The sequence below is a fragment of the Notechis scutatus genome, chromosome 1 (assembly GCF_049901735.1).
Source record: "Notechis scutatus isolate UNSWTSFEM ecotype Mainland chromosome 1, rNotScu1.2, whole genome shotgun sequence".
Classification (NCBI taxonomy): Eukaryota; Metazoa; Chordata; class Lepidosauria; order Squamata; family Elapidae; genus Notechis; species Notechis scutatus.
In genome coordinates this window covers 146,743,206-146,754,925 of record NC_142009.1, presented here as the reverse complement: position 1 = coordinate 146,754,925, position 11,720 = coordinate 146,743,206, and the positions used below count along the sequence as shown (strand labels likewise).

At 35.8% G+C, this 11,720-nt stretch overlaps 1 protein-coding gene and 1 long non-coding RNA gene across 3 annotated transcripts in view; one reads left to right on the top strand and one right to left on the bottom strand.

Moving 5' to 3' along the window:
* LOC113412737 (DNA helicase MCM8) overlaps positions 1-11,720 on the bottom strand; it is a 42,557-nt gene that overhangs the window by 26,150 nt on the left and 4,687 nt on the right. For both annotated transcript variants that reach the window (XM_087948335.1, XM_026668528.2), the window contains exons 6-13: positions 10,932-11,035; positions 7,996-8,194; positions 7,613-7,698; positions 6,947-7,098; positions 6,016-6,214; positions 3,280-3,310; positions 2,474-2,614; positions 2,114-2,255 (exon numbers count right to left, since the gene is read on the bottom strand). In XM_087948335.1, the coding sequence (XP_087804461.1) occupies positions 2,114-2,255; positions 2,474-2,614; positions 3,280-3,310; positions 6,016-6,214; positions 6,947-7,098; positions 7,613-7,698; positions 7,996-8,194; positions 10,932-11,035 (1,054 nt within the window). The remainder of the gene's footprint in view (positions 1-2,113; positions 2,256-2,473; positions 2,615-3,279; positions 3,311-6,015; positions 6,215-6,946; positions 7,099-7,612; positions 7,699-7,995; positions 8,195-10,931; positions 11,036-11,720) is intronic.
* Positions 2,748-6,032, top strand: LOC148133036 (uncharacterized). Its single transcript, XR_015746133.1, has 3 exons — positions 2,748-2,882; positions 4,635-4,715; positions 5,920-6,032. It is a non-coding gene; the product is annotated as an uncharacterized LOC148133036 (long non-coding RNA).

The following is an 11,720-nucleotide window of genomic DNA, read 5'->3' as shown; positions in this document are numbered from 1 at the left end:
AGAAAGACTCATTACATGCAAAGCAAGATAGTTCAAGCTATGATTTGTCATAATTGAGATGATTATGACTTACAGCTCATGAAAACCCCAAATCCACAATCTCAGAAAATTAGAATATTACATGCAATCAATAAAACAAGGATTGTACATAGAACAATATCGGACCTCTGAAAAGTATAAGCATGCATATGTACTCAGTACTTGGTTTGGGCCCCTTTTGCAGCAATTACTGCCTCAATGTGGTATGGCATGGAAGCTATCAGCCTGTGGCACTGCTGAGGTGTTATGGAAGACCAGGATGCTTCCATAGCGTCCTTCAGCTCTTCTGCATTGTTCGGTCTCATGTCTCTCATCTTTCTCTTGGCAATGCCCCATAGATTCTCTATGGGGTTCAGGTCAGGCGAGTTTGCTGGCCAATCAAGCACAGTAATCCCACGGTCATTGAATCAGGTTTTGGTGCTTTTGGCAGCATTTTCCTGCTGGAAAATGAAGTCAGCATCCCCATAAAGCTCGTCTGCGGAAGGAAGCATGAATGGAAATCTCCTGGTAGACAGCTGCGTTGACCCTGGACTTAATGAAGCACAGTGGACCAACACCAGCAGATGACATGGCTCCCCAAATCAATAGACTGTGGAAACTATACACTAGACTTCAAGCATCTTGCGGTGTGTGCCTTGTTAGGAATGTAAGTCACCTAACTGTTATTTGGGTTGGAAATATATAAACTAGGATAGACATTTTAATACTATGTCTTTAAGAGAATCCTAAAACTGTAATTGGGTGTGGTTCCGCAAATGGCCGTAAGATGGAGCCAGAAACCTGGTTTGGTTAGTCTCAGTGAGTATCTGTTCCTTCTGTTGGAGAGTGTTGTCGTTCTTCCTAAATGACTGTTACTGATGGTTGATGTAAGTCTGTTACTGAACTGTTTTTTGATACTGGACTTTGATATTTTGGATTATCCCTGAACTGAACACTGGTTGCTTTACCTGTGAATGACTTGAACTGCTTATCTTGGACTTTGCTTAAACGTTTATTGGAAGTAAAAACCTACATTTACTGTACAGTGTATCTGTGTGCTGTGTGTGTGTGTTATTCTTCACTACTCTCACTACGTCTCCCTGTATGCGCTCATTCTCCTAACGGGGAATTACTTCAACATGCCTCTCCCTTCTTCCTCCAGACTCTGGGTCCTTGGTTTCCAAATGACATACAAAAGTTGCTCTCATCAGAAAAGAGGACTTTGGACCACTGAGCAACAGAGCAATTCTGTTTTTCTTTAGCCCAGATAAGACGCTTCTGACGTTTGTTGTTCAGGAGCGGCTTGACAAGAGGAATACGGCATTTGAAGCCCATGTCCAGGATCCATCTGTGTGTGGTGGCTCTTGATGCACTGACTCCAGCCTCAGTCCACTCCTTGTGAAAGTCCCCAACACTTTTGAATGGCCTTTTCCTGACAATCCTTTCCAGGCTGCAGTCATCCCTGCTGCTTGTGAACCTTTTTCTTCCACACTTTTCCCTTCCACATAACTTTCTATTCATGTGCTTTGATACAGCACTTTGGGAACGTCCAACTTCTTTTGAAATTACCTTTTGAGGCTTTCCCTCCTTATGGAGGGTGTCAATGATGGTTTTCTGCACAACTGTCAGGTCAGCAGTCTTTCCCATGATTGTGATTCTTACTGAACCAGACTGAGAGACCATTTAAAGGCTCAGGAACCCTTTGCAGGTGTTATGGCTTAATTAGCTGATTAGATTGGGACACTTTGAGCCTAGAATACTGAACCTTTTCACAATATTCTAATTTTCTGAGATTGTGGATTTAGGGTTTTCATGAGGTGTAAGCCATAATCATCTCAATTATGACAAATCATGGCTTGAACTATCTTGCTTTGCGTGTAATGAGTCTATCTCATATATTAGGTTCACCTTTTAAGTTGCATTACTGAAACAAATGAACTTTTGCACAATATTCTAATTTTTCGAGTTTCACCTTTATATGCCTGTCAGTTAAGATTGCATCTCAAGCTTCCAGTAAAAGGGAAGTTTATAAATGTGCCCATCTATAAGGTTTACATAGTTTTTTTATCCGGATAAATACACTAGAACACTATACCTTGATCTCCAAGTACAAGAGCACCAGCTTCTAGTGCAAAATCTCCAGAGGAACTGTCTCGAGACAGTGTTACAGTCAGACCAGATGTAGTAGTGGCATTGCCACAGACATATACTCCACGGGGTGCAATATTGCACACAGCCTGAAGAAACAAATTGAAAAGGCTAGCTTTGCATATTATAGACCATTACCCATATTGATAACATACCCAATTATATTAAAAAGAATAAAATGCCCAAAGAAGAATATATGTAATTATTCTGAAATAATACGATATCCAGTGATACAAAATACTATTTCAAAAAACTTGGTAGTTAAGCATAAAAAATAAGCTACGTGCATAAACAAATGAATCCATACTTGCAACATCTGACTTTTCCCCAGTCCTGGATCTCCAACCATGAGAAGATGTGGATCCCCTCGAATAGGAATCCTGTTTTTATCATCCATATATTTTTGGCATCCTCCAAATAATGTCAACACTAAACCAGCTTTTACTACCTGTGACACAAGATAGCAACGCATAAAATATTTGCAAGGGACAATTCAGTCTAAGTACTACATGTTTCAGATATTCTCTATCAATATTTGCAAGAAGCCTCTAACTCTTCAGAAGTAGAAATAAAATGAAATGGTAACATACCAGGTTCAGACAATTTTAAAAAAAAAACCTTTTGTTTCGTTTCTTTCAGTCTTGTGAAGTACAGCATCAAATAAAGTCCTCCAAAAATTGTTACAAAATCTTTTACAGCACAACCGTGCCAGAACAGTAAGCATGTTATTTTATCATACAAGTCTTTTTAACCATTATGCACTTTTTAATTCATGGATCATTTTAATAAAATAATGGTGCATTTTTATAGGTAGCTATTAGCATATTGTCAGAACCCTTCCATATAGTTTTATTAAGGTCTTGAAAACAAGCATAAATCAGATTATGTGAGGAATTAAAACTCATTTTAATTCTGATATAATATACTGAATAATATTAGTAATTCTAATAGTGGGATTACAATAACAGAAACACCACAGAAACAATAACCTCATTCACATTTTCTTAGCAGACAATTAAAATGTACTTTATAAACTAGGCCCATAGTATATTTTATTTTCTACTAAGCATTTGGAATACAATTCATTGAATATTTCCGTTAGAGTTTACTTACCTCATGACCATAAATAGTAGGACAGAGAGAGCTAGAAAGAAAAAAAATGTATTACCAGGTTAAATATAACAGAAAAAACATATTTAAGATTATGTATTTCAAATCTATTTATTCACAAACTCTGTATAAAAAGAATGCAAATGAAACACCATTCACCTGAATTATGTAGCATGTACATTGTGCAATACTACTTAAGTATGGATGCATACTGGATTACCTATGGAGGGGGAATTATCCTTTTGCATATATTACTCAAGGTGGCAAACATATCAATATTCCGTTCTATTTTGCTCCGAGCAACAATCCTGTGAAGTGGGTAGGGCTGAGAGAGAGTGATTGGCCCAAAGTCACCCAGCTGGTTTTCATGCCCAAGGCAGGACTAGAACTCATAATCTGTTGGATTCTAGGCCAGCACTTTAACCACTACACCAAACTGGTTCTCTCCTGTCAAATTCTATAGCCTTCTAAAAGCACATAGGCAAAATATGAGATTATTACTGTACTAGAGAGAGAACACCCAAAACAGCCAAGAATACAGGAATGTGCAAGACTACAATCTATATTTGAAAAATAAGTTTTCTCAATTATATATTGTGGGGGCGAAGAGAAACTCAGAAAATAACACCTACTAGATATTAGTTACTCTTTGACCTGCAGATAGAAGTGGAATGACTGTGGCAGTAGAAAGCAAATATGTACCAAATAGTAATAGGCAAATAGTAATATGCAATCCCAAAACATCTGAAACACGACTATCAGTCAATTGCAAAACACAGCCTGCATCCTATAATGATACCTTTAATACCATCAAGTATCAATATCTGCCTATCCCTGATCCTTAGGAAGGACCCAGTAGGTGGATACCTATGCCAAATCCAGTCTAAACATCTGGCTGGCTATGCAATTAATCATGATTGTAGCAATAACATTTTGTTGCAATGTTTTTAATTTTTACTTTTACATTAAAGCTGCCCAGAGCCTTTTGGAGTAGGTAGCTATGCTAAATCTAATAAATTATTTATTATGCCACTGAAATCAATTCAAGTTAAATGTAATTAAGTTTAGGTGTCTAAGACTTTATCTTTTAGAATGGATAGGATTTCCAACATGTATAAATATTTATTTGTTACACAAAAAGAATTCTTGTACTGTACTCTTAGACTATCCTTTTAGATAACAAACAACATGAATAAATCATTGTAGCCTAGTATTAAATCAGTTGTAGACTGGAAATAATATTTAAAAGACAGATTGTCAGTGGTCACATTATAATCTTTTAAAGCCTCATGATTTGTCCACAATGGTGTTTGTGATGTCATAAATAGTATAACTGATATCACCTCCTACATCTGAAGCTTTTCAACAGTGCCATATTTTGCCAGCAGCACAGAGGGTAGCATTATCTGCCATTTCCTACGATGCTGTAAGAACTCATGGTAAGCTCTTTACTGCATTTCTATCAGTTCAACAGGGCAGTAAGACATTTTACAAATATTTATTGTCAGATTTATATCTTGCCTTTCATATTGGGGGGAGGGGGGGGAGATGGGAGACATAACTTTCCCTCCTATTTTTCTCAACCAAAACATTATCTGTGAGAAAGGTGGAGTTAACAGAGGATGACTGGCTCCAAGTCACTTACAAAGCCATAAGTGGACTTGAGCTTGCAGTTCTCCAACGCCAATCAAACAGCTTAACATTTGTACCATGCTTGCTCTCAATAGTTCTATTATCATACTTAAAACACCTAAATTTTCTTGTTTTGCTGATTTATAGATCTTATATATCTGATGGATGTGGTAGGACGGATCCTCCATTGTTGTTATAGGCTTTTTGGGGGGGAGAAAGTTCTCTAAAACAGAATTACAATTTACTATCGTCAGGCACCAGCAATAGTACTTGCTAACTTATCTGACTTGGAAACTAAGCAAGATCAGGCTTGGTTAGTAGTTAGGTGTGAGACAGGATATCCCAGACCTGTAAGATTTATTGGGAAATTAAACAACTGCTCATGAAGAAGGAAAAGGCAAACTACTGTGCAGTTGCCAATTCCATGGATGGGTTACCAGCCCGAGCATGGGTCCAAAAAAGACTAACTTATAGTCACACTGGATTTCCCGACAATAACACTATTTAATTATTCTAGGTTCTTAACTTGGGTGGGGACTTTCTATGTCCTGTTCTCTAAGCCCTATTTTCAATCCAGTTCTAGAATACCAAGAAAGGAGACTATTTGTAGCTTCAGATGTTTCGTTACCCAACCAAGGTAATATCATCAGTGGTATTAGACTAGTTGGGGTATTGAAATGTCTGCAAAAAAAACAACCAAGCTTAGAGAGCACCAAGGACCCTTAAGCTCTGGAATACCCGGAAGGAAGGATAAATAGCATGTGTAGAACACATTAAATATTATAATTGCTTGGATTGTTTTTTTTGGCTGCTCTCTTTAGAACATTGTGACTCCTACCAGATTAAATGCTAGAGGCAACCTGTAGTTATCCTTTCATGAATATTAAGAATAACTTGCAATGGTCCAATCTCTGATGTTCTTTTCTACAACATGTTCATGTTTTGAAGATGGTAGAGATTCAGAAACATGTAATAACTGATGTTTTACAAAATGTTTTTTCTGTACAAAAGAGCATGTACTCCAGACATATGTGAATACTCAAAATAGGTTGGCTGAAACATGGCGGCAAATAAAATACATCCCCTGACTTGCAATAAATGACATACCTGACAATAAGCTTGAACAGATTCTCTTCAGCTTGGATTTCTTGGACTGCGTAAAGATCTTTAAGTGAAAACTCCATGCATCCTTGTTGGTTTAATCCATGTTCATAATTCTTGATTTTCTGGCCTTTCGTATTACTGATAGAGTTTGCTTCAATGTACAATAGGAAGACACATTTATCATTTTTATTTCTTGATGCTCCTGTTAAAATATCAATAGAAAGATCATGATCATCTTTCTGCTTTAAGATGTAACTTAGGATGTTACCTGGTTTGGGTAATCAAACGTCAACCTTGAGCTAAACATATTTTCCTTTATTACATGGCTTTATCTGTCCTGTTTTGTAAAGTGTGTGTGTGTGTGTGTTTATTTATTTATTTATTTATTTATTTATTTATTTATTTAGTGCATTTGTGCCCCACCATAATCTAAGTGATATTTGGAGGCTTATGTGATGGAGAAACATTAAAACAGCCACAATAAATCTTAAAATCCAGTAAATAAAATAAGCTATAAGATCCAAGTAAACTAAGATAAAGTAACTGTAAGATAAAAATACAAAAATGGCTAAAACTCCGTGTTTAGTTACAAAATGTTGAATTTTCACCATCTTGAATGCTATGAAGGACACTGTTCCTGAAGACTGCTCTGCCACTAAAAATAAAACACCTCTTGGCTTCAGCTCCCCTCACTACCCAGAAGGAAAGAACTAAGAGCAGTTTCTCTCTGGAAACACTTTCAAGTAGTTGTGTACTAATATACTGTTTTAATTTAAATCTTGTGGCTGTAATCTTTGACATTAATTAAGTTTTGCTTTGGTCCACTAATTGGGAAAAACAAAAATATACAGATAGACAACTAAATTAATAGCCATTTTCCAAAATTGATAAAATACTGTACAGATGTCAATACATAAAAGTTGATATAGTTCACCTTCTTCCGTGTTCGATACCTTGACAATTCCTGCAACAGTAATCACATCGCCTGGAACACAACTATCCACAAGATCATGAACCAATTCACATTCTATTGTCCGAGGAATTCTCCCAGCTTCTCGCTGATCATCTGACATGAGTTCTTGAATTCTGGAATACCAAGTTAATAATAAAAAAAGACATGATACCACTGGTGGAGGAGAATTGAGATTTATAAAATATTGAGCATATATAGGTAGGTCAAAACAAACATTGTTTTTCTTTTGGTTTTAGAGTACCAATATATATTTTGGCAAACACTTCTCAGAGCGGAAGATAGGTTTAAATGAATGATGAATCAAAAATCCACAAAACCTTTCTTAAAATATGCACCCACACATCTTCAGAAACACACACACACATGCATTATGGAGAAAGGAAAAGTACAAATAGCCAGAGTTCAATCTAGATTTCTCACAATACCAATCTTACAGAAAAAGGAGATGACTGTCTCTGGATCAAGGATAACTTTATAGATAAAATGAGGTGTTTTTTTTCTTTGAATGGAATTATTAGTCAATGTAATGTTTTAGTATTACAATAAAAGAGATTGAATAATTAATTCCTTACATTTACTGTAAATAATCTAAATTTCCAAAATATTAGGGTAACATTATATATTTACTTAATTGACTGCCAGTCCACTGTAATTGTGTAAGGAGAACTTCTATCTGCAGTGAAGGATCGTCCATGACATTCAGGCAAAGAACACTGAAACACATTAATGGTCAAATTTAGTACAAAAAAAAGTTTATACCATAACTTTATTTGCTGTGAGCCACATTTGTTGTGTCTGTTTTGGGGAGGCTTGCACTTATCCTTGATTAATTTGTATTTCCATTAAAGAAAACACTTAAAATGAATTACAATTTTTAAAATCCCTTCATCAAGGTATGATTGATGTCCTTAAATGTGCAGTAAACAACACATCCCGAAAACGTATTACTTTACATACTACTCAGAAAAAAGTAGGAGGTAGCACTTTTGATTTGAGGGCTTTTTTATTACCTTTGTTGGAAGAGTGTATTTTCCATCAGGGAGAGGAAAACTCTGAGTATTTCCACAGGTACTGCATATAAAGGCCATCTTGGTGCAGATAGGTTTAATGTTACTAACACGCACAACAGTCCCACGTAAAGCAACGTACTTCCCATAGCAATTAGCTCGAATATTCTTAAATTGACTAATTGGATCATAGTTGTACACTCTAAAAAATATTAAAACATATTCAAATTAAATAAATATACTGATAGTTTAGTGGAAGCTCACCATGTTTGAAATAGTAGTATTCATATAATAACAATTGGTGAAAATATGGTGTGTGTAATAGATAGAGTGGTAATAAAAATTTTTAATTTATTACAACTTACACGTGTCATGGATTTAAATGAAACTGAATTTAATTTTCTCTAAATCAGGCTTGTCCAACCCGCGGCCCACGGGCCGCATGCGGCCCAGGTCGCCTCATAATGCGGCCCAACGCCCACCCCAACCTTCATGAAAGATCCAGCAAGGAGGAGGAGAGGCAGGCGCGAGGCGGGCGAGGCGAGCAACAGAAAAGGCGGGCAGCCGCAGCCCAAAAGTCCCGCCCGCCACCTCCTGCTGTTGCCGCCACCACCGCTGCTGCTTCTGCCCCCGCCGCCGCTGCTGCTGCTTCTGCCCCCGCCGCCGCTGCCGCTGCTTCTGCCCCCGTTGCTGCTGCCGCCGCTGCTGCTTCTGCCCCCGCCGCCGCCACCGCCGCTGCTGCTTCTGCCCCCGCCACAGCTGCCGCCGCTGCTGCATTTGCAGGAGGAGAGGTAGGCGTGAGGCGGGCGAGCTTTCTTCCCCCTCCCCACAAAATTTGGCCGGAAAATTAATAAAAATAAATAATTTGCAGGAGGAGAGGTAGGCGTGAGGCAGGCGAGCTTCCCCCACAACCACCCCGCAAAATTTGGCCAGAAAATTATAAAATAAAAAATAAATAATTTTTAATAAATAATAAATAATAAATAATAAATAATAAATAATAAATAATTTTATTTTATTTTATTTTATTTTATTTATTTTATTTTATTTTATTTTATTTTATTTTATTAATTTAATTTAATTTAATTTAATTTAATTTAATTTAATTTAATTTATTATTTAATTTAATTATGTGCGGCCCAAACCAAATTTTCATCTTCTAATGTGGCCCAGGGAAGGTGAAAGGTTGGACACCCCTGCTCTAAATGAAGCCAATGCATTTTTTTTTTCTAGAAGAATATCCTGCATGTTTAAATAACATTTTTTCTATTGTGAGTCAGTCCTAGCACATACATTATAATTGTAAAAACTTATTTACATGTATCCAGTTTCAGTTATACTGAAAATTATTTTAGCACACCAAAATTCAGAGAAAAGCTGCATATATGTACAGTATGCATTTGGATATTAATGCATTTTAATAATTAATCAGAATATTAAACATAAAAGCTTTCTGAGAAGTTTTTTCTTTATTAGGTTATTCTTACATAATATAATTGCTACATTCAATTTAGGAACCTTTACAATGTCATAATTGTATGCCTTCCAGAAAATAATAGATCCTATGGTACAAAAAACTGAAACATTCAGTAATGTTTTGAAATGTTTAGTCCTGCTACTTCAAATAAAAATAGAATTTTCAAGCTGTAATACATCATTCCAATTATATGGCAATCTCTGTAAAGACATAATGGAAAAAGTCCTTCCAGATTTGGTACAGTGATGATATTTTCAAAGCAACATCCTTCAAGGCAGAAAATAATTACTGCTAGATGGTCTGAATGAAAGTTCATATTACTTGCATTCAAGCATAATAAAACCCAAGATTGCATTCTGGAGAAGGGCTACTTTAGGCACACTTAAGCTTGCTTAATTTTTAGGTCTATTTCTAAATAATGTACTTCTCTGAAGTTATTTCTGAGTTATTCATGGCTAACCTTGCTGATTGTCTATGGTTTCTATAGAATAGCTTTCCAGAGGGGATAAAATAGAAAATTTCATTTGCTATAAAGTAGGAATGAAAAAATATTTGGCCTCACAAATCAAATAAACAGAAAGATGTAATCTTATCAAGGTATTTCTCTGAACTAAGTGTGCCTCATTGATAAATCTAAATGCGGGCAGAGAAATTATTCCTACATGCAGCAATAGTATCATCATTTCAATTAGGTGAGTGAAGGACTTTTGGCTTGAGTTAGAGAAATTCATTTTTTTTTTCTCTTTCCCCTTTTAGCAGTTTGCTCTGCCTTGCAAATTCCTGGAAAGATCATGTGGTTGCTATTATAAAAAAAAAGTACTACCCTTTCCCCCAGGAGCAGTACATTTTAAGCTAACTCCCTTTTCCTTTTGTACATAAATTATCTAGAAAATGTATACCCAGCTATCAATTAGAGACAAAAGGACAAGGACAAGGGCTACAATATTTTAGTAATGAACCCAACTTCTGAGAAAACCATCTACCAATGTTATGAATAATTTACTAGTTGTTGCCTATTGCTTGCTAGTTATGATGTGATTTTGTGTGACTTTTTTTTAAATGTATAAAAACTATGGTAATTTACTGTATTTTTAAGAGGTTCTTGATTTGGATCTCAAGAACACCTCTTTGTTGCTGTACAGAATAAAGTAGTTGCAATTTTCTGCTTTGTGTGATAAATTAGCTCTTTGCACCAGGTAAAAACAATCCTAGCATTGATTGGGGCAATCCACAATTTGGTCAATATGACTATTGGTACAAGTTTAATACCAGCTTTCTGTGATATTCTAGAAATTAGTAATATTATTAACATTTTCTACAATTTCTTATGCTATCATTTTCTCAAAAATGTCAGTGACTTAGAGTTCTTGCCATTTTGTATTCATATAGAAGAAAGTTTATAAAACTTTTAGAAACATTTTCAGTTTTTTTCATAATTGAATAATTTTTAAAAAACAGATACCTTGCATGAATAAGTGGCACATTTATAATAGGCTCTTCGTCAGTGGCCAACCCTTCTTGCTCTTGCAGCTTTGCAGCATCCTTTTCAAGGTCTTTGATCAATATCTAGAGAATAAAAAAGAAACTGCCTGACTTCCATTAAGTAATTAATATATAAATGTCATTTTTAGAAGCAGGTGGTGCTTTTAACTATCAAAGGGAAACTTGTCTTGTAATTTATTTTTTCTTTTCTATTGTAGTATGCATTGTCCCTGCTATACTATTCAAACGGATTCCCTAATCCCAATTGAGATTGTTTAAAGGCCTCTGCAATTAGAGACCAAACTACTTAGCATTATAAAGTCCTAATGCAGCTGTTTCTAGCTTTTATCTGCTTTTCTGTGAGAGAATTCTGATGTGAATGTCAGCAAAGTTGCTGTGCATGCACACATGTACAGACACACAAACACCTTTTGAAGCAACTACATAACACCTCTAAATGATGGGACCGCTTTAATTCATACTCTGCTCATGCTGGCCTGCTTTTCAAAACATAGGGAATCTTGCTTAACACACATATGCAGGATTTCACTGCCAAGCAGTTATAAAATATTCATGTTTCCTTTTTTATTGTTACATCATTTACCCCAAGAATATAAACTAAATGGTTTAAGATTTGGGCTCAAACTTTATGTAAATTTCTAAATCCTGTTGAATTCAGCCAGGCTTTATTTTAAGATATGTGTATGTATGGATAGTATTATTGTTCCTTTTTTACATGAAGTGTAAATATAATTGTTCTCTTAGATAA